The sequence below is a fragment of the Mastigoproctus giganteus genome, chromosome 2 (genome assembly GCF_048544385.1).
Source record: "Mastigoproctus giganteus isolate SK-2022 chromosome 2, ASM4854438v1, whole genome shotgun sequence".
In the NCBI taxonomy this organism is placed as follows: domain Eukaryota; kingdom Metazoa; phylum Arthropoda; class Arachnida; order Uropygi; family Thelyphonidae; genus Mastigoproctus; species Mastigoproctus giganteus.
Genome location: NC_143576.1, coordinates 166,691,386 through 166,718,839, shown reverse-complemented (window position 1 = coordinate 166,718,839; position 27,454 = coordinate 166,691,386). Strand labels below are relative to the sequence as shown.

General features: G+C 36.3%; 1 protein-coding gene across 2 annotated transcripts in view; it reads left to right on the top strand.

Moving 5' to 3' along the window:
- kuz (zinc-dependent metalloprotease kuz) overlaps window positions 1-27,454 on the top strand; it is a 265,140-nt gene that overhangs the window by 179,874 nt on the left and 57,812 nt on the right. For both annotated transcript variants that reach the window (XM_090389623.1, XM_090389622.1), the window contains one exon: window positions 12,945-13,119. In XM_090389623.1, coding sequence (XP_090245749.1) covers window positions 12,945-13,119 — 175 coding nt within the window. The remainder of the gene's footprint in view (window positions 1-12,944; window positions 13,120-27,454) is intronic.

The window sequence follows — 27,454 nt, the reverse complement described above, 5'->3', positions numbered from 1 at the left end:
CTTCCAACATTTACCTTATTCAGGACAGTAACATCATTCACAATATATCTTCTGTTAGTGAGGATGAAGTCGATTTCATTAGTAGTTAATCCATTTGGACTCTTCCATGTCCATTTTCTGTTCACCCTTTTCTTGAAAAAAGTGTTCATTACTGAGAGTTCTTGAGATTCTGCAAATTCCACAAGTCTTTCACCTCTTTCATTTCTTTCACCAATTCCAAAATTTCTTATAGCTCCCCTTTCTGCGCTGTTTTGTCTTTTTCCAACCTTAGCATTGAAGTCTCCCATAATAATAGTGTAGTGGGTTTTCTGCTCATCTAGAAGACTCAACTTCGGTGTACATTTCTTCAACCTCTTCATCATCATGGCTCGATGTTGGTGCATAAATCATTATAATCTTTAGCTTGTACTTCTTAGAAATCTTGAGTATTAGTCTTGACACCCTTGGTGATGTACTTTTGAATTCCAAAATGTTGCTTTTTAAATCTTTATGGACCAGAAACCCAACTCTGCCTTCCTTTCCTTTCCTTTATTTTTCCTTTCCTTTCCTACATCTATATCAAGTGTACATCTTACCATTCTGTGATCACTTCCAACATTTGCCTTATTCAGGACGGTAACATCATTCACAATATATCTTCTGTTAGTGAGGATGAAGTCGATTTCATTAGTAGTTAATCCATTTGGACTCTTCCATGTCCATTTTCTGTTCACCCTTTTCTTGAAAAAAGTGTTCATTACTGAGAGTTCTTGAGATTCTGCAAATTCCACAAGTCTTTCACCTCTTTCATTTCTTTCACCAATTCCAAAATTTCTTATAGTTCCCCTTTCTGCGCTGTTTTGTCTTTTTCCAACCTTAGCATTGAAGTCTCCCGTAATAATAGTGTAGTGGGTTTTCTACTCATCTAGAAGACTCTCAATTTCGGTGTACATTTCTTCAACCTCTTCATCATCATGGCTCGATGTTGGTGCATAAATCATTATAACCTTTAGCTTGTACCTCTTAGAAATCTTGAGTATTAGTCTTGACACCCTTGGTGATGTACTTTTGAATTCCAAAATATTTTTTTTTTAAATTTTATTGACCAGAAACCCAACTCCACCTTCACTCCTTTCACTATTTCTATTGGTGTACAGCAGATTTTTCCACTTGATAAACTTATAAGTGATTCATTTCTTCTTCTTGTTTCAGCCAAACCGATGATATTCCAATTCACATTTTCTAATTCCTTTTCCAGCTCTAATATCCTGTCTTCACCGATGAGCGATCTTACTTTGTAACAGGCCAAGTTCAGTTTCCGTGCATGGCAGCCTGGTCCTACCCAGAGATTCTTAGCACCCTCTGCTTCCACTCTAATCCTCTCGCTGCCATAAGAGGGAGAGTGAAAGCTGCTGGGGACTGAGGGCCATTTGTTTCGTCGTGCTTTCATATTGCTGGAGGATTTGGTCTTTTCCTCTTCACGCTGACCAGAACTCCCTATGTGTACAAGTAAATGTATGTTAAATTTTGGCATCGTGCCATATATCTCTTGTCAGTGTGATTTACAAAAATCAAAACATCAGTGGTCCCAGAACTGATCCTTGGGGAACCCCACATCTAACGTTAGACCATCCTGAAGAGTAACCCATTAATCAAAACCCTCTTCCTGCTTTGCAGGAAGAGGGTTTTGATTAATGCAGTCACCCTGCAATCCATTTTAAAGTTATTTCCTACATCTAGATTAGTTGAACATCATTTTCCCTTTTATGAAACTATATTGTATATCCTTTAGAATTCCATTTCTGTCTTGAATGGAATTCTAAAGGACATACAATATAGTTTTATAAAAGGGAAAATGATGTCAAGAAATTGAATGCTGAAGGATACTACCACTGAAGTCAAACTGACTGGTCTATAGTTATCCATTTCACTCTTAGAGCCGCCTTTATAGGGATTGATTATTGTTGGCACTTCGTCAGTCTAAAGAAATCTCTCCTCCTGAGGCCATTGATGCAATCATAAGTAAATTTAATGATCCAGTGCACCCTCTGACCACCTCCTTCAAGATTACTGGATATTTGCCATCAAGAGCCTTACTTACATTAAGGCACAAGTTTGTTTGTTGTTGTTTTTTTTTAATTAACTGTGACCTGTAATTTCAGTATCACTAATTTCATGCTGCTCAGCCTTGCTTACACATTCTCTCCCCACAATGAAGTCTTTCATCTGTAAAGATTGCAAAGTATTTTTTGAGCTATCAGCAACATCAGCTTGGCTATCAATGACTGCTCATTACCCAAGAATCCTAGTTTTCATCATTCTGTGACTTTCCCATGTTTCCTCCCTCTCCCCCTCTCTCTCTCTCTGTCTCTCAGGCTGCCCACCTATGTATTCATCCACCTTGTGCTGTACTTTCTTAACAATAATATGCATTTGTATCTTCAAAAATTTGATAGGATATTATTGCTTTAAAGATGTTCCATAATACCAATGTATTCATTCTCTCTCTCTACTGCTCTCCCATTGTTAAATACTTGTAGCAGTTTAAACTGCTATTCCCCCCCCCTTGTCTGAAATTAAACACCATACATTTACCTAATGAACTATGAGACCCCCCCCCTTGTCTGAAATTAAACACCATACATTTACCTAATGAACTATGAGACTCGTAATAGAGAAGAAAAATGCATGGGAAGCATATAAATTATCAAGCGACTCAGAAGCCTATGGCAGATATAAGCTAGTCTGTAATCAGGTCACAAAGGAGGTTAGGCAGGCGAAGGCAGATTACGAGAAATCCTTGGCAAAAGATGCTAAGAAAAACAGCAAGGATTTCTTTACTTATATAAACTCTAAAAGGAAGGGGATGAATCTGATTGGTCCACTTGACATCAATGGTTCGACTGTTGATGATCCTGCTCAGATAGCAAACAAACTGAATTTTGCATCTACATTCACACATGAGGAATTATTAAGGTTTAAAAATGGCAGAAGGTTATCAAATTGTAGCAGGATACTTAATGATTTTCTAATAACTGAAAGCAAAGTGGAGGAGAAATTGTTGAAGTTAAACATAAGAAAAGCACCTGGGGTGGATGGGATCTATCCAGTTATATTAAAGGAGGCAGCAAAGCAACTAAGCAAACCCTTAGCCATAATTATGAGAGCGTCCTTGGACTCAGGGGAGGTCCTCACGGACTGGAGATGTGAAAATGTATCTGCAATTCACAAAAGGGGGGGGGGGGTCAAAGGGAAATATGAGTAATTACAGACCAGTTAGTTTAACTTCTGTTCCGGGTAAAATAATGGAGTCACTGGTTAAAGATGCATTGCAGGATCATCTAGACAAGACAGCAGCAATAATTCAGACACAGCATGGGTCTGTTAAGGGAAAGACTTGTCTGACAAATTTGATAGGATATTATGATGTGGTTACAAAGGAACTGGATGCAAAAAATAATTTTGATATCATATATTTGGATTTCAGGAAAGCTTTTGACAATGTTGCGCATGGAAGACTATTGTACAAATTGGAGCAGAATGGTATTAAGGGTAAGTTACTACAATGGATAAAAGGATGGTTAAGTGGGAGAAGACAGGGGCGGTAATCAATGGGTGCTGCTCTTCGTGGACTAATGTTATTAGTGGAGTCCCACAGGGTTCGGTGTTAGGTCCACTGTTGTTTTGTATATTTATCAATGATATCGATGAAGGTATATTAGGCTTAATGTCGAAGTTTGCAGATGATACAAAGGTTGGCAGGGTTGTTAATGACAGTAATGGCAGTGTGCTACTGCAACAGGATCTAGATAATTTGGGTAGATGGGCTAAGAAGTGGCAACTGAAGTTTAACCTTGACAAATGTAAAGTACTCCATATGGGTAGAAGTAACCCCAGAGAAACATACCAACTGTGTGGTACTACACTTAAAGTGGTAGAAAATGATAAAGACCTGGGAGTAATTGTGCAGTCAGATATGAAGTTTTCTGAACAATGCAGACAGGCTGCCAGGGCAAGTCATGGGGTTTTGTCAATGATATATAGGAATTTTGCTAGCAGGGAAAAGGTGATTATCCCTCTGTATAAGGCCATGGTCAGGCCACACCTTGAGTACTGCGTACAGGTCTGGAGGCCTCATTTTAGGAAGGATGTAGATTTACTTGAGTGTGTACAGAGAAGGGCAACAAGATTGGTGAGGGGAATGAAGGGATCCTCTTACCAAGAGAGGCTTAAGTTCTGCAAATGCAGTGGCTGGGGACTAGGCACCTGCGCGGTGATCTGATTGAGGTATATAAGGCCTTGAATGGGTTGAGCACGCTGAATTCTGATGGGATCCTTCCACTTGTTCAGATTACGAACCTAAGGGGGCATAAATTCAAATTAAGAAAAGACAGATGTAGAATAGATGTGCGGAAATTTTCCTTTAGCCAGCAGGTGGTTAATTGCTGGAACAAACTTCCATCTGTCGTTGTGGAAGTTGATAGGTTGAATAAATTTAAGGAGGAACTGGACAGGCATTTGGAGGCAATGGTGTGATTTTTTTTTTTTTTTTTTTTTTGGCTGATGCTGCATAAGCTCATACACTTGCTTTCTTGCATCACATGCCACTACTACTACTACCTTTAGTAGTTACAACTTCTTTCTTCAACTAACAACTGCCCAATCACTTTCTGGTAATAGTTCTTATACAATCAGTCATGTGATGTCGTTTGATTATGGTTTGATTATGGTTTGATACTCTGACATATCCCTTGAAGTTATTTAACCTTATTTCCTTAATATTATCTTCCCTTTCATTTGAAACATTTGCTACTCTCAGCACACCTTACCAATATCAGCTGTTGCAGTAGCAAAACTTTTGAGATATGTTCAAGTATTCCTTTGACTTTTATCATCAGAAAAAACATATCTTTATCATCTTGCTCTCTCTAACTAGCAGTTTTTACTTGACCTCTTATACTTTCAATGATTTTGGCAAAATTCCTTGCATTACGTTTTTTTCAAGGTATTCTACCTATAAAATAGATTCCTTCTTGCTGGAAGTCGTGTGGAACTCCTCAGGTCATAAGTTAATCTACAAGGCTTTCAACATATAGTCCCTTCTGTTGTGCCTGGTCTGAATCACAGACACAAACATTCTGGTGCATTTAACGTTATTAGGCCTTACATTTATATTGATTCTCTCTTTAGTTCCCCCTCCCCATAAAATCTACCATTCTGTTGATGACATCATTAATTGTTGCTAGATTGACCTTTGAATACATGCTACAGGATATACAAGCAATGAACTGATGACTCATGGGAATCACCCTAATGGCCATTTACATATAAATCCTCAAAGTATTCATAGTGGGGTTAAAAAAAAAAGTAACTAATTGTGTTCATGACAGGAATTGCAAGTAGATAAATTTATTTATAGCAAGAAAAGAAATGTGCACTTGTTTTGGATAAGTGCGTAATGTAAGTAATTTATTGCAAATATTGTGGAGCTAAAATTTTCAGAAAATTAGATACTTCAAATATAACCATTGTGTCAGGGGACAACTTTATACTTGTGTTATAAGCAAAGCGCATTTTAGTGAAAAATAATATGTAACTAGTTTTTCTGAATTTTTTTAAAATGAATACACAATGACTAAAAGATGTCCTGTTAAGGAAGTGTTTTCATATAAGTAAATTTCATTTTGTATATTTTTTTCCCCCTTTTTGTACTGTCAGAACTAATTTTAAACTTCTGGTTGTGGCAATGTATAAACTATATATATATATATATATAGACAAAAGTATATTATCTGTGTATTGGGTAGGGGTGCTGACCTGTTAAATGTAATTATCATGGAAAAAATTGAGAATGCCTGCAAGGTAAAAGCAGATTACCTAAAATTAAATGAAATTAAGATTAACATACAGATAATAATGATAACAACGCTGGTACCCAAAGCAGTGGGTCCTAGGACTTTTAACTGCTTCATCACAGGGTCTGCAGTCAAAACCGTAGGAGCCACCATAATAAGCAGGGTCTCTGTTTCTGTGTAGGAGTCTAAGATCTCTGGTCTTGAGATTAAAAACACCCATCGCCCCCTCTCTTACACAGCAGTATTGTATACTGGATTACTTGCCACGATTGTGGCAACTGCTATGTAGTAGGGGAAAGCTCCAGGCGTCTTCAGGACCGCCTTGCAGAACATGACAGGTCCATCCACCTGGGTGACTCTGAACACGCTGCAATCGCAGAATATTTTTAGTCAACTCATCATGACCTCATCCCCTATGATTAGAGTCCCTAAATAATCCGGCTGTCACAAAGTTTTAAATCGCAATACAGGTACAAAACTACACCCAATTTTGGAGTCGGTGGTTTTGAAAGAAGACAAGTGCTGGCAGCAATCCCACATGCACGCCACACATCAACAACAATTGCCTGATCTGGCCTAGTGAATTACTGAACACTCTCACGCTCGTATACGTGTTCTCCCTGTCATCTGATCGCACATAGCATATTTAGTATAATTTATTCCATTCCTAATGTCTTTGTTATGTTTACATTTCTGTATGTATGTACCTTTCTTGCTGAGGAAGGGATTTGTTACCCCGAAAGCTACTTGCCTTATTAAAACTTATTAAATTTATTTTAGTTACTGCTTCCACTGGCTCTGCTGTATTCTCTTCTTCATTATATCCTATTATTTTTATCAATATTATATATTCCTCCCCCCCCCTCCTTTTTTTTTTTTTATTAACTACTTCATCATCAGTAGATGAAGTGAGTTAAGTGTTTTTTAATGGCAAATGCACCAGTACTGTGTACTGTTTTTTTTTTTAATAAAGCTGTACTTCAAAATAAAATTTCAAGATTTTGTCTTTCTTATGACAGTTTCCTGTTCTCAAATGACTTTTGTTTACAGGAAATCCAATTTGCAGTATAACACATAACTGGGAAATAAGGAACAACTCGGCCACATAATTATAGCCCATCATGGGTGAGTTTTCGTATGCACAAGTACAGATAATTAAAAAAAAAAAAAAAAGCTTTTTTTTTTTTTTTTTTAACAAGTATTCCTTGTTACATGAATATGGTATTCCTGGAATTCATTGTGTGGACCAGTGTTTCTCAACATTTTTTTAATTATCAAACCCCCCCAAGGGCTTGTTTAGACAATTTTTTTTTTTCCTAATCACCCCCATGTAATTTTATACAAGAAAATACTTTATACTTACTCTTTTTATTCAGTGGGATCAATGAGCCTGATGCTTATTAGCTGAAAGTTCAATGTTCGGTTTGATGTTAGTAAGTTTAATTCTAATGTCTTCTCTTGAACATATATCAGTTCTGTTTCTTTATTTTGTTAATAGTTTATTTACTGAACTAAAACCACTCTCAACCATATAAGACAGGAAAAAAAGAAGTACTTTGGCCATTTCAGACCACATTGTTGGATAAAGAACTTTATCCCCACAACTCAGCCATTTCGCCTTTTTCGAATTTATATTTGCATTCTTCATTACATTTTAATTGAATTTCTTCACTAGCAGACGCAGCATCGCATCCATGGCTTCACTTCAAAAGATAAATCTGAAAATCTATTTTCCTTTCACCTTTTAAAGAAGACAATTGATCTGAATTCTTAAGGTCATTTTCGGTGAGAGAGAGTCATTGATTTCAGCTAACTCTTGCATACTATGAAATTGTTTTCTCATTAAATTGCTTTTAATACATGTTTGCAGTCTATCACCGTAATTAATTTCCCTTGAAGTTGAATCGATACTTCATTTCGAAAAATCCAAGCCATATGGTATATGTTGTTTTTGTGTTTGCTGATCTCCTTTGCTTTCTAAAAAAACTTATTATGGTATCAAAAATGTTTACAAATCTTGTTAGACAGTTTCCTTTAGAAAGCCATCTGACTTCTGTATGTAAAAGAAGCCTCACATACTGTTCTTCATTAACAACACAATTTTCTGTATAGGCGATCATATTTGTTATGTGACTTTATTTTATTGATGGTTTTAATACCTATATTGAGAGATTGATAAAGAACTGGACTAATATTTTTTGCAACCAGATGATGTTAGTGCGCAATACAGTGTATTGCAAGAAATTTGGGACATACTTCCTTTAGATGGGCTATAAAACCTTTGTCTTCCAAACATGGAGGTGGCACAGGATACCAGATTTTCCAATGATACCTGTTTTTCATCAAACCATGTTTTTACAGCAGCAAAAATGGATGCTCCAGTAGTCAGTTTCCATATATTTTACAAACAACCTCTCTTCTTGCAATATATAGTCATTGTCGATATAATGAACGTATGCCATTAAAAGGGCCTTATTGTCAGTAACTGGATTCATCAATCTGAACAGAAAACTTTCTCGTTTTTAGTTTGCCAATTAGCTGTTCGTCAGTGTTAACTGAGATCTCATCGATTCGTCTTCGAATTGATCATTGCTCAATAGCAATGCTTTTAAAATACTAGAAGGATTTTGATGCATCCCTGTTGAAATTACAATCTCTAATGTGGGTCATTATAACAGTCTCAGCAACTGTATGAGCACTACCAGATTTTGCAATGATTTCTGCAATTTTGTAAGATGCAATCATTCCATCATCATTTGTTTGTGTGTTCTTAAATAAGGAAATAGCAGTGTTGCATTGCTCAAAATTCTGTTTTAAATTTTTTAAATATTCAGTATGTTTACCAACTTTACCAGGATGTTTCCTTTTTAAATTATCTAAAATTCTTTATGGTTTCATAACCTCATTTGAAAAAGAACTATTACACATAAGCCACGTGGGCTGTCTTGAGTCAAATGGGCTTTCAATAAAACCATAAGCTAGATATTCATCCAGATACTGTTGCACTTTTTCTTTTCTGCACTTGACATGATTGATGATGGGTTGAATAACTACAAAGAATTAAATAATAAAATATAAACTATTTTTATTTATCTCTCATACCCCATGTTACTCAGAAAACCATTGGGGATCAAAAATTAACAATTTCCACAAGGAAACAATAAATCTATACTAATTGTTGCTTAAAGCAGAAACAATAGACCGTGACATCTGCTCATCCCGTCCATGCCTCATAAACCACGCCTCTGCCAAGGTCACAGCTGTTGGAAAGGTGAAAACACCAAGGATTGTGGAGACATTACCTCTGTAAGAACTTAGGTATTTAATTCCTATGAAAAGCAAAGGTGATTGAATTAAATCATGTCCACTATCTTCCTTTTATCAAAATTTCTCACTCACTCCTAATATAATATATGTTAAAAATCAGCTGTCTCAGGGGAAAAGAAAACCCAGTGAGAGAAATTAAATATTAAGGAATAATATGTTGATAGGGTTGAACTTTGGAGGGTTACAAATCATTGTAATATCCATGATGTTTTTTTGTCCCCGTTGAGAATCCCTTGGGGTAGACAAAAACTATCTTAGAAATCATTTTACATTTAAAAAAAAAAAAAAAAAAAAAAAAAAAAAAAAAATTGTAACAAGGCTGGGTAACCTTTTGGATCAGAATGTAGGACCCCTCTCGAGGATATACTACCATCGGTTATAAACTAAACAAGTGAATTTTACAGTACTATAGAATAATTACAGAGAAAAGTAACTATGGTCAATGGCAGCAACTTATAAAAATTTACCAACTGTCAATTCATGTACACCTTTCATTGGTTTTTACTAATAAGCATATTGGTAAAAACCAATATGCTTATTGGTTTCTAAAAAATAAAAAAAAACATGCTGTTCATAAAAATTTATAACTGAATATATTGTGACTGACAATTGTGGCAGCTGATTCTTTCTCTCCTCTTCAGTGGAAAATGTTTTGCAAATGTCCTGTGTGCAGTTACTGTTTCATTGATGTATTTTTATTGCATCTCTCATTGAGGTGAAACAGGAGAAACTGAACACCTATTGCAATAGGTGTTTTATAAAATATAAATGCTCAAGGCATAATATATTATGAGTTTAAAATACACCATAATGAACTCATAATGAAAAACTACATAAGTAGTATAAGGCATTCATTTAATTTATCTCATATTGTGACTACCTTCACAACAAGTTACCATGTATTGCACTACCTCAAATAAGTAATGCTTCACTAATAGAGAAGACTATTGTTACTTATTCTCAGTGGGCACCACCACCCAGACAGTGCTGTTTCAAGTCTTATTAGCCTGTTCTCAGTGGGTGGGCAGGTACTCTGGTGTGGCAATCATGCCAATCAAGTTGTGTAGTTATTTCCACAATATGAGAGATGCCCACTGAGGATAGGCCTATAAGCCTTGAAATAGGGCCGTCTGGGTGGTGGTGCCCACTGAGAATAAGTAACAATAGTCTTTTCCGTTAGTGAAGCATTACTTATTTGAGATAGTGCAATACATGGTAACTCATTGTTGAAAGTAGTCACAATATGAGATACAGTTAAATTTGATGCCTTTGTACTACTTATGTAGTTTTTCATTGTGGTGTATTTACACCGATATTTTATAGCATTTACTTTTGGAAAAATTTAATCATCTAATTGAGGGAATATACTGCATAAGAGAATACAATAGCTCAATGATCTATGCTTTGGAAGCCATTGCAGCAGCTGGTTTCACTCTGAGGTGTAGAGTTTTCTTCAGTTAGTGTCTACTGTGAAGTTTCCACTTTGCTGTTAACTGCATTTTTTTTGGGTATGACCAGGCACACTGTATCAAAGTTACACTGAACATTGAATCGTGATAATTGCCTTGTTGAGTTAAAATATTTTGTGGATCTCTGCTGTAGTGTTCACATACAGCAAACTTATATAACTTGGTGCATTAATATCTAGTTGTGAGATTCAAAAAGTGAATGTCTTGCTTCAGACCAACGTGCATCTGCTAACTGTTCTATTACTTGATTGAATTGCTTAGTTGGATATGGGTGTACAGAATATTGGAGTAATCTATACATAGTCAATTAAATTGTATATTAAAGGTTTTAATCCGTACTAATGGGGTGGTTTTATACATCTTCATTTCCTTTAGGAGTGGATATCAGCTGTATTATAGTTTTGAGTATGTCTTCCTGAGTTACATTCAGTTTAAATTATTTTAATTTCATTGTTCATATATCTTTTTTTGGTGTTACTCTTTCTGTACTACAGGTTCAATGGTTTTTGCATTTAATTTTATAGTTTAATTTATGTTATTTTTACTTGGTTTAATGGGGCCTATAGCTCAAAGAAATGAATGGAGGATACATCTGTTCTCTACTATGTACATAGTGAATCTTAAAAAAGGAAAGTTTCAGTCTATATTATTGTATAACAATAAGTCATTTATTATATGTTCCCTTTATAGCTTTTAATCAACTAAGAGGAGAATGATGTCATGTAACATCAAATAGCAATTCTGTGTCAGGAGCAAAATAAAACAATTTTATCTTTAAATCTGGTTTGATGTTCAGTCTATTTCTATACTTTTATTTGTACATTTTCTAAAGTCCCCCACTACTGAGCTGTGGATCATACTTTGGGAAACACTAAATATATACAGATAATATTGTGCTGATAAACTAGTAGTTTGCAAGATCTTCAAGAATCTCTCAATAAATTAGATATAGGTTGTAGAGAATTTGGCATGAAAAATTAATTACACAAAAATAAAAGTAATGTAAGTTATAAAAGGTAAGGAAAGTTTAAATTGGTGACTTATCAAAAAATTGGAACAGGTTACTTACTTTGTGTATCTAGATACTATCTTTAATGAAGATCGAAGATTAGATAGAAATAAATGTTGGAAGAATAAGTAAAGTAGGAAGTGTAGGAAACTGGTTAAATGACACATTTTTTAACCTTTGTGGCTGAGAGTTGGGTAAGAAATGAAGGGATTGATCAACCGTTATGACTTTCAGAGATGAGATTTTTAAGCTGCAACAGTTTTGTTACCAATATTACAGTAATGATGGCACCTGCTCTGACAAGCACCAAATTTTCTTTTTTATTTCTGAAAAAAAAAAAAATTGTGTGTTTTTTTATTCTACTTATTGTACACCAGTGCTAAACCTTTAATAATAGATTACTACACCTATCAAAAAAATAGTTTATTAAATCTACAGAAAAGGGAAATAAATTATGTACATAAAATATAAACATGATAATATCATATCTTCTGTTTTGAAGTTTAAGTGCACAAATATTCATCATTAAGCATGTATTAATATGTTACATCAAATAATTAAATAATAATAACAACAATAATCTTGGAAAGAAACTATTTTATATAATGATTAAACATACTACTTTACCAGTAGTAGCAACCATCTAGCATTAAATGGTATTTATTTATGTTATTCGGAAACTGAAATTAGTATTGTAAAGTGGAAGACAAAAATAACAACATAGACAGTGATGTAGAGTCTTTCAGACTAATTTCGTGTATGCTGAGTAAACAGTGTCATTTCTTTAATGAAGCCAGCTAAGACCATGTATAGTTAGGAAGATAGAGCAACAGCTATTAACCTTGAACAAGTGATCAATGTACAGTAGGTATTTCACTGGGGGTGGTAGGGAAGAGAGGCCATAAGACCAGGTGCCACTGCTGCCAGGTTAAGAAAAATTAGTAAAATCCAATCGAACTATAGATGGTGTGTGTAGAGAAAGCCTAGGAGGAGGGAAATTAGGTAAACATGGTGCCATTAAAGTGCATGGGGCTCATATTTCAGATTATCCCCCCATCCTAAAAAAAACATATTTTTTTCATTTAGTGTTCCAATATATGTTGTGAGATAGAATCCTAATGCATGAATTAAGACTCTATGTTACATAAATTAGGTTTAAAATTTATGTAAGATAGATGATATATGTGCGTGCATGCGCGTGTGTGTGTTACTTTCTCACACTTAGCATTCTGTATTTCATTTTTTGTTGTCCTTGATAAAGTTACCTTTATATATATTATATATATTACTATTTTTTAATGAAAGGAGATAAAGGAGCATTTTGTGGAAATAAAATTGTTGAAGAAGGTGAAGATTGTGATTGTGGTTATGACACTAAAGAGTGTATAGAAGATTGCTGCTATCCACGAGATGTTGATGAATTCTTAAAAAATGATCCAGATGCCAAAGCTTGCAAATTAAGGCCTTTCAAAAAATGCAGGTAAGTCTAGTTTGAAATTATTCTGTTATAGGACTGTAATATTTGCTTAAAGGCTTACATCCAAACTATATATTCATTCAGAGTGATACAATACATCCTTGTTAATTCAGTATCAGATTATTCAAAATGCTGTGCATTTCGAAATTACTGCTATTGTTCCACAATTAACTATTATATATGCATTTTATAGGATATTATAATTATATTAAAAATGCATATTATATATGCATTTTTAATGCAGATAACACATTTTCAAAACATGTCTACAATGAAATTTGAAGTCTGAATTGAATCCTGTGACATGTGAATAAGTTGTCTAATTCAAAAATATTGCTGAAACCAACTACAGTCAAACATTGTTATAATGAAATCAAATGTGGACTATAATGCTTGATGTTATTCCTAACAAGTCTTAAAGTCATCATTGCTTCCTATTTTTTTTTTTTTTTTTTTTTTTGACAACCCTGCAGGATACACTAAAATTCTTGATTTTGCTTAAATAATAAGTTAGAATGGTCTGAGACAGATTATATTGGTCTCAGACAAAGGTAACAGGGTTTCTCATCCATAAAACAGATGAAAGGTTGCAAAAAAAGTCATAAAAATTCCTCATTCATGGATGAGATTTGAATTCGGCATTTTCTGCCCAGTGTGTGAAAGACTGATTATATCCAGTGGATCACAAAGCAAATGTGATCCACTTAAAATTGAAAAATCATATGTACATGTGATTTTTCAATTTAAAGTGGCAAGAAACACTGTGCAATCAGACATTTTCAAATTAGCATAATTTGTTTGCAAGTGTGCATTGCATTTTTTTTTTTTTTTTTTTTTTTTATGTGAACCCCAAACACGAGAGGTATTAGAACCTATAGTACTTAGTACCGTGCTTGGGTTGGAGGTTGAGAAGACAAAAGAAGATATTTGTTGACATTGGACTTGAACTTCTGTAGATTGTAATATTCAGGAAATATGTATGAAGGAAGATTGTTCCAGAAAATGGCAGTTGAATGAATAAATGAGGAAGATGAAAAGTTGGTTCTGTGGGTTTGAAGTTGGACAGTAAATGGATGTTCGCTGGTGGCGGCATGTTCAGACTGTTTTGAAAGAGAGAGCGGGGAATTATAGAAGCCAATTCAGAAGAACAGTGCCCATGGAATTATCTGTAGAAGAGGCATGCAGCAGAAACAGTACATCTATGAGAAAGCGAGTGGAGAGACTCTGTTAGAGATGAATCATTAATTAACCTAACTGCCCTCTTCTGAATGGAATCAAGAGACTGAGAGAGGTTTTGGGGGCAACACCCCAGATGTGGGAACAATATTCCATGGCAGGGTGGATTTGCGATTTATACAGAGTGAGCAGCTGTTTCGAAGAAAAGTAACGCCGAGAGCGAAAGAGAAAACCAAAGTTTTTTAGATGCAGAGGAAGCATACTTGTAATGTGCTTGTACCAAGAGAGATTAGAAGTCAGGGTAATCCCAAAAGAGATATCATTTTGCCTAGAAATCGGAGTGTTACTAAAGATAAGCATAGGAGCAGAAGAATCATTTTTGTGAGATATACCTGAAGATATACCAGATATACCAGAATTACCTGTAGATCGGCGTTTAAGGAATTGGTGGCAGATTTTTGAGAAGTTGAAGCTAATTGAGCGGGACAAGGTTTCTCAGAATGGAAAGTGGAATGCAATGTGCTGTCATCGGCAAAACTATGGATAGGATTTCCAGTCAATGGAAGAAGGTCATTAATACACAAGAGGAAAAGAGTGGGGGAAAGAACTGAACCTTGGGAGACACCGGCATTAGTGGAGAAGTTAGAAGACAGAGAGCCATTTACCATCACCCTCAGTGAGCGATCAGAGAGAAAACTGGATAACCAATTACTAAAAACAGTTGGCAAACCATAAGATGGAAGCTTGTTCAAAAGACCTTTATGCCAAACACGATCAAAAGCCTTTGAGATGTCAAGAGCAACTACTTGTGTTTCACCGAACCTTTCCATTGAATTAGTCCATAAATGGGTAACATAAGCCAGAATATCACCAGTGGATCGACACTGACGGAATCCATACTGGCAATCGTTGATCAGACGGAAGGTTTCTAGGTAGTTTAAGAGTTGGCGGTTAATTGATTTCTCCATTACTTTAGAAAGAGTAGAAGTAATTGCAATGGGACGATAATTGGATGGGAGGGATTTGTCACCCTTTTTAGGAACTGGCTGGATATGAGCAAATTTCCAAGCAGAAGGAAGAACACCTTTGGAATAAGAAAGTGAAAAAAGGCGGCAAAGAATAGGAGTAAGTTCAGGAGCACAGGTTTTGAGAACAAGTGGAGAAATACCAACAGGACCTGGAGCTTTCTTAACATCAAGATTCATCAAAATCCTTCTGATATCCTTTTGACGGAAGACCACAGGAGGCATTGAATGGAGCATGTTGGGAATGGTGGGAGGTGTTTTACCAATATCATTAATACATGAGCTGGAAGAAAAATGGGATGCTAGCAGGTCAGCTTTATCCTTGGCTGAAGTGACAAAAGAACCATCTGGTTTGGACAGAGGTGGGAGCAGAGATGGGCAAAAGTTGCAGACAATAGCTTTGGCAAGAGACCAGAATGCTCGGCTACCATTAGGGCAAGAAGCAAGTTTTCTACTCTCAGCCTGTTCAAACTCTAGTTTGGACTGATTAATAACTGCTTTACAGTTGTTGCGAGCTTTGTTGTAGGCAGAAAATGAAACTGAAGAATTAAAAACAAGCCAATTACGATATGCAACGTTCTTCTCTTGGACAGCCTTAGCACATTTATTGAAAAACCAAGGTTTAGATAAAGGACGAGATTTTAAAGTGGAGTATGGGATAAAGGATTCCATTCCTTCAAGAATAATTTCACTCACATGATATGAGAAAACGTTGACATCAGAAGTTTTGAAACGGTAATCCGACCAAGGAAAAGAAGTCTCGCAGGTCATCCCATTTTGCATTCTTGTAATGCTAAACAACACGAGGTTGAGAATAGCCATGAGATAAAGGTTCCATTGGAGAAGAGACAATCGCCAGGTTGTGATCTGAATTGCCTAAAGGACCTCTCACTTCGACCGTGTACTTAAAAGGGTTGTGTGTGAGAAAAAGATCAAGTGTATTGGCTGTATGATTAGGATTGTTCGGTATTCTTGTAGGTAAATGAACAATCTGTGCTAGGTCATTAGTAATTGCAAAAGCCTCATCATCTTGACCTGCTGGGTCGGCGTGACTAGAAAACGGAAGCCAGCTGGAGTTGTGAACATTAAAATCACCAAGGAAAATTACCTCACTGTTAGGAAAGTTGGACTGGAGAAAGTCAAGTTGCAAAGAGTAGAAGTCAAAGAGCTCCAAGTGATTAGTGGAGTTGGGAGAATGGTAGAGACAACAGATGAATTTGACACAATGAGGTAGAGAGATTTTAAGCCAGAGAATATCAAAGAGAGGAGATTCCAAATTGCCAAGTCTCTGATAGGGAATATCAAAACAGACATATGCACAAGGAACACCTTTGAGGCGAAAGGAATCATACAGCGAATAATTTGGGCATCTGAGATGAGCAGTAGTTGAATCAACCAATAACTGAGATTCTGTCAGAAAAAGTACATGGGGTTTGGCAGACTGCAAGTGGAAATGGACATCGTTGAGATTAGAATTGAGACCACGTATATTTGTGAAATGAATTAGAAAGTGCTTGGGAGGTTTAGATCTTTTCGCAGATAAGCTTGCTCTATTAGTTTGACAATTCATGGTGTATTCAATAGTAAGAAAAAGTGGGTGGGACATGCTGTATGAAGTAATGAAATTTTTGGATATGGCGTACACGTGGTAAGAATATACCCAGATCGTTGACATAACGTGGCCTCGACAATGCTCCCCACATACGCACTACTTGGACTCCCTCCAGTCACTATCTGGCAGAGTAGAGCTAGCAAGATTATACACTAGCTGATCCGGAAGCGTCCTAGAGAGTTACCAATAGGTTTGGTCTGGTGTACTAACTAGCTGCCGGCCTGTGAACACCGTTTTAGAGCTGTGCCCTCGAAATGTAAGGAATATTGGATCTCACCACGACGTTCATCATAACCTCAAAAGTCATCAATCATACTGCATGATGGAAGAGATAGGGAAGGGTTGGCCGAAACTTAGCTCTAGAGACTAAACATGGGTTCCACCACTTCAAGCCTCCAATGAGCAAAGTGGTGGTATTTCTCCGGTTGATGTGAGTCGTCTACCACCTAGTACTGCCTGGTAACATAGAGGGGCGGCGTTCCTCCATGTGGTGTGTATAGGCCCCTCCATAGCCAGGTGGGAAGGAGCAGCAGTGTTAGCACACACTTTTTGATTAGACCAGGGTTCGAGCCCATCACTATCAAATACGGAGGATGCAGAAAGGTCAGGGAATGATCACCGCATATCCCGGAGCAATATGGCCTTAGATGCTAATGCTCCTAAAAACCAAACAAACAAACAACAACCATGTGGTGTGGGTGCCACACCTCGACCTCTGCTTACGTTGATTCACACCTGAGTGGTCACTCACCATGTACTTGTGCATGGAGGTTATACCCAGGATTACTAACAGTCCCGCTATCGTGAAGGTGCAAGCAGAGGATTTGATTGTCCGGACTTCGCCGAAATTGGATCCACTTGACATGAGTGTCATCCGAATATCAGTTCCATCAGCATTTTAGACTCCCATGTAGCAAGTATAGCTTGTCAGGCATATCTGAGAGAATGTCTGTGACAACCTCAAGGACCAAGAAATACAAAAATAGATGCTGCATTTCATTGTGACAGTGATGACATACGTGCCAAATATTTATTTGCATCTTTTGTGTTAGAACATTATCTTTCTCTATGTTGTGCTGGAATTGAAATATTCCCCAATAATAAAATATATATATATATATATGTGGTTTGTGGGCAGGGAACACATGCATGGTTAGTGAAATTGCACAGCTAGGGAAAGAAGGTAGTAGTGGCAGGTCTGAAAAAATGGGCTGTTTTCAATTGTTACAGATGGCAGTAATCAAAGTGATTCCCAGTTACATCCCATTGTGGTGACCTTTTCTTCAAATAGGCCTATGTGGTTGGGAAAATTATCACTCATGCTAATTGCAGTGGAACATACCAACTGTATATGACTTTATTAAAATAAATTCAAATAAAACAGGATAAAATTTTATGCAAAAATAAAAATAAAATACACTAACAACTGTAGAGTTAAAAGCAATAAAAATATAGAAAGAATTAAAATGGAATTAATAAACATAAAATTAAAATATACACAAAATTTTACAAATTAAAAGTGATAAAACAACACTGTAGCTTTTAATTGCAACCGCCATTTTAATTAATTGCAACTGCCATTTTAATTAATTATTAACATTTTAATTATCAACAGTGGATCTTTACTATAATGGCACATCCTTAATTGATCCTTCAAAAAACTGTCTGGCACTTAGTATTGAAAACATTGTTTTGGTAGGCGTAAAAACTGGAGCAGCACAGGTATTAAAAGAGGAAATTGGCATCTTCGTTAATTTGTGTGCTAAAAAGGGTGTATGTTTGCCTGTGGAAGTGGATTAATGCTTAGTGGAAATTTACTACTATCTAGAAAGAAGTGCCAAAAGGAAAGATAGATTTAGTTAAACAAGTTTAATTGATACATGTCACTGAAGTATGTACATGCTGGCTGTCTTTGGTTAAAAGCATAACTTGACTGGTAGAATAAAATAGTGGCAACCTTTGGCAAGGGTGTTTACACAAAAAGGTTAAAAGTAGTGAGAAAAGTAATGTGAGCACCTCTGAGGGTTACCAAATGTGCGATCACTAGTGTGTGGCACATGACTGACGTTCAATTCCAATTCATAATCCAAAAGTTTCAAAAAGAAGACAAATTGATTAACTCCATAAAAATGTCTGGTAAAAGCAATCATAAACAGACCAAGCAAGATGATAGTTCTAGGCATGTTAACCTCACTTATGCAGAAAGTCTGCTGATATCACTCTCTTCTGCCTTGAATAAAGTATTTGCTTGTTTTTTTTTTTGTTTTTTTAAATGTTATACCAACATTTAAAAATCCAAACAAAACTCTTCAATTTAATATACCTCACATCCATGTACTAAGGTCAAACAGGCGCCTCCGTAGCCAGGTGGGAAGGAGCAGCAGTGCGTAGCACACGCTTCTTGATTAGACCGGGGTTCGAGCCCGTCACCACCAAATACGGAGGATGCGGAAAGGTCACGAAATGACCACCGCATATCCCGGAGCAATATGGCCTTAGTTGCTAATGCTCCTAAAAACCAAAATAACAAATAACTAAGGTCATTACTACTCCTGAATATGTTGAAGAATGTTATGTGCAAATTTATTTTACCAGCAGTTTTCAAATCTTCCACTTCCATTTCAGAACAAGACAGAAAAATTATTCTGACTTGGACATAGTCGTTCTGCTGTCAAGATTGTCTATACGAAAGACGATTCTGTTCTTTTGCTCACTAAGGAAATACTTTATCACTACATGGTGCACAAATTTATGTTGAAAAATGGTGTTCTTATAAATGGCAAAGTAACACAAACTTATTATTTGGCAGTGCATTTTCAAATTTGAAATGTTCTTGTGGACAAGTTTCCAATACTTCTTGGTAAAGAAATAGAGCAGTATATGTATTGCAGCATTAATTCCATCAGTTTCAGTGTGAGAACCTACTATACTATAAATTATTATGAGAGAAGGAAGAATTAATCTATAGCAGCCCTTTGTCAGGGAACTGACAAGTCCACAAGGAAGCATGAAATATATCAGGAATTATGCCAAGTCATGCTTGGAATTTTAACAATTCCTCATGGTAGTGCTGAGTATGAGAATATTCATCCAGGTTAGGAAGACAAAAACTGAGTTCAGATCTCTTTCTGGTGAAGCTTTGGAAATGTTTAGCAGGGCCATTGTTATGAACAAAACTTTCACTCAACATTTCTGAAGACTGCGAAGTCTGCGGTGTCATCTTTCATGAGGCGATCAGGATCAGTCTAATAGAATATCAAAACAGAAATCTACAGACAGAAAAATGTTAGGTAAGCTAATAAATTTAAAGGCATAATGGTAAACAATCCTTTGGCTACTGTATTTTAATACAAAATGTGTATTTTGCCAATGAAATTTAATTTTTATTGCAATGTGGATTTCAAAAACTTACTTTTGGCAAAACTACCATTTTTCATCTCTTTTGGCCCAAAAACCTGTTTTCCTGCTACCTACAAATGCCTGATCTTTGAAAGTGAAAAGTTGGCAGCTTCATGTCTTGAGGGTACATAATATGAAACTCCATCTGAGACTTCATGCTAGTCAGGTACAGTAGTTAGAAGGGAAAATTATGAACTATCCCATTATTTGAACTATCGTATTATTTTTAATTTCTATGATTGAGGCATCTCAATCATAGAAATTAAAATAATTTTTCTCCTAGTGAATGCTGTTTCAAAATCACATATACATCTGCTGGGTTGGGGAGTAGTGGGTATCTCTTCTTGGAGTTAGTTAATTTAGTGTGTGTGAGCTTTGATTTGATGGCGTCGGTGAGTAATGTTGGCATACTTTATCAGTGTTGTGTCTAGTTGTGAACAGAAAGGTCTAGTCTATAGGTTAGATGTCATGAAAAATAAAGGAGGGGCTTGAGATATTAGGCTTAGGTCGTTTTTTTTTTTTTTTCTGAGAAATTTTTCAAGAATCATTTGAAGCTTTTAACCTTCATTGAGCTTGACAGGTGTATGATTTCTCTAACTTTGTTTTTTATTTGAATGAGATTGTCTGCACCTTTTTAACAGTGACGGCACCTTTATTAACAGTGACATGTGAAATTTGGATGCAGTGCACTTCGAAATTTGTAATATTCTGTAAATTTTTTTCACATGTTTACCTACTATTCAAATAAGCTTAAAATGATTTAACTAAATTTGCATTTTTTACTGTCTATTGTTAAGATTTTTTCTATATAAAACTGTATAACCATTTTTATAATTCTAAATTACTCAGTCGGATCTCTGTTTAATTATTTTGAATTACCCTTGGAAGTTACATTTAAAATAGTTTCTGTTGAGTGAAGAAAATTTTCATATAGCGAACGGATTAGGAGAGAATTAACTCAGTACACCCTGTTCACTTTTCTGGCCTTTAGGCAATTAGTGCTGCTGCGTGAATTAAGAGAGCTAAAGGGATTAGCATTCTACAACTTAGTGGTACCTGGTAAAACCTATCTGACCACCTGTCCCACACGGAGAAGTCGCGCTGGTCAAGAGTGAGCAGATCAAGATGTATTCCCAATGGGCCTGGCCCACCTTCCAGTGGTGTCCAACCTTTTCCCGTACAGGGGCCGTATTCAAAAAAATTCAAAGTTAAATTTCTTTAGTGTGTTACATTTTCGATATCTTGTTGCGAGTAAAATTGAAAATATTCAAAAATTAAGTACTATACACAATTACATTTACTGAACAAAACATTTAATTAGAAAATGTTTTTGATAATTAACAAAATTTAAAATGCTGTTAGTTCACTTTCCTCGCAGGCTGTAGGTTGGACACCACTGGGAATCAACTGTAAGCACCCCGTTCGAGAATTAGAAGAGTAATTTACTTTACAGTGACAAATAATCATCTGTTGTTTCGTGCAAGTGAGTGCGTTATCCACGTTTTTTCCGTAAATTTTCCCTATCTCTGTTTACATGGTCACAGCACCTATTCGAATGACACTGATATTTTGGACAGTTTCAAAAAAGAAAAGAAAAAATTCAAATTTAAGAACTAGTGACAATACCGATGACGAGAGGACAACCAAGGTATTAATCCTTCTAAATATGAATTGTTGGCATTTGGTGAAAATGAAGTTAGAAAATTGTCAATTGCAGTTAAATGCAATTCTTGGATACCTAATTGGTAAGAAGGTTTCGGAAGAATTGAAGCATTTGTTGAACGCTCTGAGTACGATACCAATTTCACCGAGTGAATGTGAGTGAGGATTTTCACAAATGAATCTGATCGCCAGCGCTTTGTTGAAGATAAAAACAGTTTCTTCACTACTGTTTCTTAAAACTGCAAGCCCACCGCTGACCTGCTTTGATCCAATATGTTGATTCGTGGCTACTTCAGAAACGTCATTCAGCAACCGACACACAAAGAGGAGGAAAAGAAGTCAGCATAGCGTGTCGGATGAGAACTTAATAAAAATATGGAATATTCTACAAAAACTTTATGAAATTTATTTTAATTCTTTTACTCACAGTTTACTTATATTTTTATATACTTGAATAATAAATTTATGCTTAATAAACTGTGTTAATATACTTAATTTGTTGTTCTTATTCTAAAAACATTACTACTAAAGCAACAATATCAGGGGGAAAAAATTTAGAGTACTTTTCATATTCTTTTAATTTTCAATTTTTCCTGATAGCAAAGAATGAGTACCGGCACCAATTTTTTTATAAAAAAAAAAACACTGGTGTAATGTGATCATTTGTTGCATTACCTTGATTGTCTGCACCTTTTTAATTAGTGTAATGTGATCATTTGTTTTGTTACCTCTTTTTATAGGCTTGTTATTATTTTGGCCAATAAGCCAAAATTTTATTTTATGTATGCCAACATTTCCATCGTATTTAGTTTAGAAAATATCTTATGCATTTGGGCTGGATTTAGCTTCATTCCCTTTTATAGTTCATCTTTCCTTTCACAAATTTTGAAGGTGTTAACATTTAGTCAAGGTCATGCTGTGCTAGTGACTTCTCTTTTGAATATTCAGTATGAGGTAGGCATTTTTGTTTTATTATCTTTCTATGCATTAAAATAATTTTCTTCTAGTGATATTTATTCAGCCAATGAGAGAAGAGGGATGCTGGAACATAACAAATACTGAGACAAATGATGAGAGAACATAACAAATACTAAAATATAAAATATACAAATACTAAAATCTAACTAAAATATGTAACAGAAGCATGTTTTACTGTGGTAAAACATGCTTCTGTTACATAGCGTGGCTTTATTTGATCATGCACGGTTCAAGTACGTGCATTTTGTACTTGAACTTCAATTTAATTTTGTTTTGTACTTTTTTATTTGTGATCTTTTAAATTATATGTGAATTTAGGTATAATGCCTTCCATGTAAATGATTTCTAAATTTTAAAAATATATTAAACAAAATATATAAACTTATATATTTAATTTTTTATTCTGGGATGCACACTAGTCCTTTTAAGTAAAATAAGGGTGTGTGACCAAAAAAGTTAGGAGACCACTGGTGTAGTGCATAGTGTTATTTGTAATGTTTTCACACAGACCTCTAGTTTACCGTCCAGTGGCATGGGGATGCGGGCCAAACAGTAGGGAGTAAGAAGCATTGGCAGGGTAAACCCTGTGGTAGCCAAGGCATCAGACAGGGAGAGCCCAGTGGGGGGGAAAAAAAAGTGAAAGAAGTTAGTAGTTGGGTGATAGGAAGTGAGAGGGGGTTAAAGTGGTAGAGAGAAAGAGGAGGGCAGTAGTCAAGGCACCCACCTGGTTGAAAGGGGGACAGAAAGGGACCCCTAGGTCAGGATGCTCATCCTGCTCTGAGGGTGGGTGTTGTTTGGCTGTGGCCCACCAAGTGAAAGGGGAAGGGTGTTACCCAGGTGCAGGGGGGAGATAGAACAACCAACCCAGGTGGTAGGAGTGAAGGATCATAGAGAAAGGGATTCCTATGTTGGAGTGCCTGTGTGGAGCTCTGTCTCGCACTGGCCAGGGTAAATTCCTACTGATCAGTGTCGGCATCCAATAGCATGTCTGCTAGGTAGCCATGGCGTGGTGTCTGGCTGGATGGGCAGAGGCAATACTGGTCTACATGTCCACCAGTCAATCAGGGTGGGTGGGGGGGGATTTTTTTCACTAATAATCCTCATTCACTCTGCTCTCATTCTGATTTTATAATTTTTTTTCATCCATTTCATATTATTATCTGTTTTTTTTTTTTTTTTTTCGTTGAATTTTTCAATTTCAGTTGGAATTGTTTCCAAGTATCCAAACACTTCATTACTTCATACAATGTGTCCTCTCTACCTTTAAACACTTCCTCGTTCGTTTTACAAATATACATCTCCGTTCCAATCTCAGTTATGTCTATTTCCACTTACAGCCTGCCAAACCCCACATACTTTTTCCTGACAGAATTCCAATTATCAGTTGATTCAATGACTGTTCATCCCAGTTGTCCTAATTATTCATTGTATGATTTCTTTTTCTTCAGAGATGGTACTTTTGCATTTGTCCGCTCTGATATTCCTTGTCAGAGACTCAGTAATTTGGAATCTCCCCTCAGCTTAAAACCTCTTTATCCCTTTCTGTCAAATTAGTCTGTTGCCTGTATCATTCTCCCAACTCCACTAATCACTTGGAACTCTTTGATGTGCTCCAGTCCAACTTTCCTTAACAGTGAGGTAATTTTCCTCAGTGATTTTAATGTCCACTACTCCAGCTAGCTTCCATTTTCTAATCACAGAGACCCTGATCGAGATGCTAAGGCTTTTGCAATTACTAATGATTTTGCACAGATCGCTCATTTACCTACCAGAATATCAGACAATCCTAACCACACAGCCAACACCCTTGATCTTTTTCTAACAAACAACCCGTCTAATTGCACAGTAGTGGTGAGTTGTGCTCTAGGCACCTCAGATCAAAACTTGGTGTTAGTCTCTTCTCCAGTGGAGCCTTTTTCTCTTGGCCATTCCCAACCCTATGTTGTTTGGCATTGTAAGAATGCAAAATGGGGTGATCTGTGAGATTTCTTTTCCTCGGTCAGATTACTGTTTCAAGTCTTCTGATGTCAATGTTGGCTCAGATTTTGTCAGTGAAATTATTTCTGAAGAGACAAAATCCTTTATTCCACTCTCCACCCTAAAATCTTGTCCTTTATCTAAAAACTTTTGTTTCCAGTAACTGTGCTACAGTTGTTCAAGATAAGAAAGTTGCATATCTTAATTGGCTTGCATCCAAATCCCCGGGTAGAAAACTTGCTTCTTGTCCAAATGGTAGTCGAGAATTCTGGTCTCGCATCTCTGGTCATAACCAGGTGGTTCTATTGAAACATCAGCTATAAAGATAAAGCTGGAATGCTAACATTCTTCTTTTCTTCTCTAAGTCGTGTGTTGTTGATCTTGGCACATAACCTCCTACCATTCCCAGTACACTCCATTCACTGCCTCCTGTGGTCTTCCATCAAAAGGATGTCAGAAGAATTTTGAACAGTCTTGATACCAAGAAAGCACCAGGTCCAGTTGTATTTCTCCACTTGTTCTCAAAACCAGTGCTCCTGACCTTATTGCTGTTCTGTGTTGCCTTTTTACAATTATCGTCCCATTGCACTTCTACTCTCTCCAAAGTAACGGAGAAATCTATTAACTGCTATCTCCTAAACTATCTATAAGCCTTCTATCTGATCAGTGACTGCCAGTATAGATTCCATCAGTGTCATTTCACTGGAGATATTATTATTATTATTAGCCATATGGTGCAATGCACTAGCAAAAAAAAAAAAAAAAAAAATTCTGAATTACCCCAAGAGAGAGAGAATGTGTCAGCAGTAGAAGGGAATCACCAAGAAAGAGAAGAATGATGATATCCAGCTCAGGACCCTGGGTGTGCTAACCTATACTCACCATCAAAGGCGTATATTGTTGGGATAGCAGAGACGTGGTGTCACACAGATATAAGGAATGCTGAACTGGAATTTGGGGAGTACAATGTGTACAGAAAGGATAGACAGGATAGAAAGGGAGGAGGTGTTATGCTGTTAATTAAGAAAAACATAAAATCAAAAGAAGTGCATCCAGTTGATATAGATGAATAGAGCACTGTTCAGTCAGTTTGGTGTCACACCAAAGCACTGCGAAAGCAAAAATAAGAGTAGGAGTGTGTTATAGGCCTAATGACTCGAATGAGTACAATGAACAATTGTACAGAGAAATAGTGGGCTAGTAAATCGGAATGTCTTATAATGGGGGATTTTAACTTCCCAGATATTGACTGGAACTTGTGAGTTGGTCATTCACACACTAGTCAGACTTTTGTGGATTTATTGGATGATTGTTTTCTGCAGCAGCATGTTCGAGAGGCAACCAGAGAGAGTAATACTCTTGATCTGGTTATCAGCAGTGATCATTCGTGTGTTGAGAATTTGCAGATAGAGGAACCGCTGCGTGGCAGTGATCACAGTGTACTGATGTGGGATTTACTTAAAGATTTAATTACCATCAGGGGTAAAGGAAAGGGTTTTTGCTTCCATAAAGGTGAGTACAGTGGTCTCCGACAGTTTTTAAATTCTGTACCATTGGATCAACTGACAATGTTACCAACAGTAAATTCTAAGTGTGAAGCATTCAAGGAATTAATCATGGATGCTACTAAAAGTTTCATACCTATTAAGAAATATTGTTCAAGGTTTAGGCCTAAATGGTTATCTAATGAACTAATGAGACTCGTAACAGAGAAGAAAAATGCATGGGACGCATATAAATTATCAAGCGACTCAGAAGCCTATGGCAGATATAAGCTAGTCTGTAATCAGGTCACAAAGGAGGTTAGGCAGGCAAAGGCAGATTACGAGAAATCCTTGGCAAAAGATGCTAAGAAAAACAGCAAGGATTTCTTTACTTATATAAACTCTAAAAGGAAGGGGATGAATCTGATTGGTCCACTTGACATCGATGGTTCGACTGTTGATGATCCTGCTCAGATAGCAAACAAACTGAATGAGTATTTTGAGGAATTATTAAAGTTTGAAAATGGCAGAAGGTTATCAAATTGTAGCAGGATACTTAATGATTTTGTAATAACTGAAAGCAAAGTGGAGGAGAAATTGTTGAAGTTAAACATAAGAAAAGCACTTGGGGGTGGATGGGATCTATCCAGTTATATTAAAGGAGGCAACAAAGCAACTAAGCAAACTCTTAGCCATAATTATGAGAGCGTCCTTGGACTCAGGGGAGGTTCCCACGGACTGGAGAAGTGCAAATGTATCCCCAATTCACAAATGGGGGATTGAAGGGTGACACGAGTAATTACAGACCAGTTAGTTTAACTACTGTTCCAGGTAAAATAATGGAGTCACTGGTTAAAGATGCATTGCAGGATCATCTAGACAGGACTGCCGCAATAATTCAGACACAGCATGGGTTTGTTAAGGGAAAGTCTTGTCTGACAAATTTGATAGAATATTATGATGTGGTTACAAAGGAACTGGATGCAAAAAATAATTTTGATATCATATATTTGGATTTCAGGAAA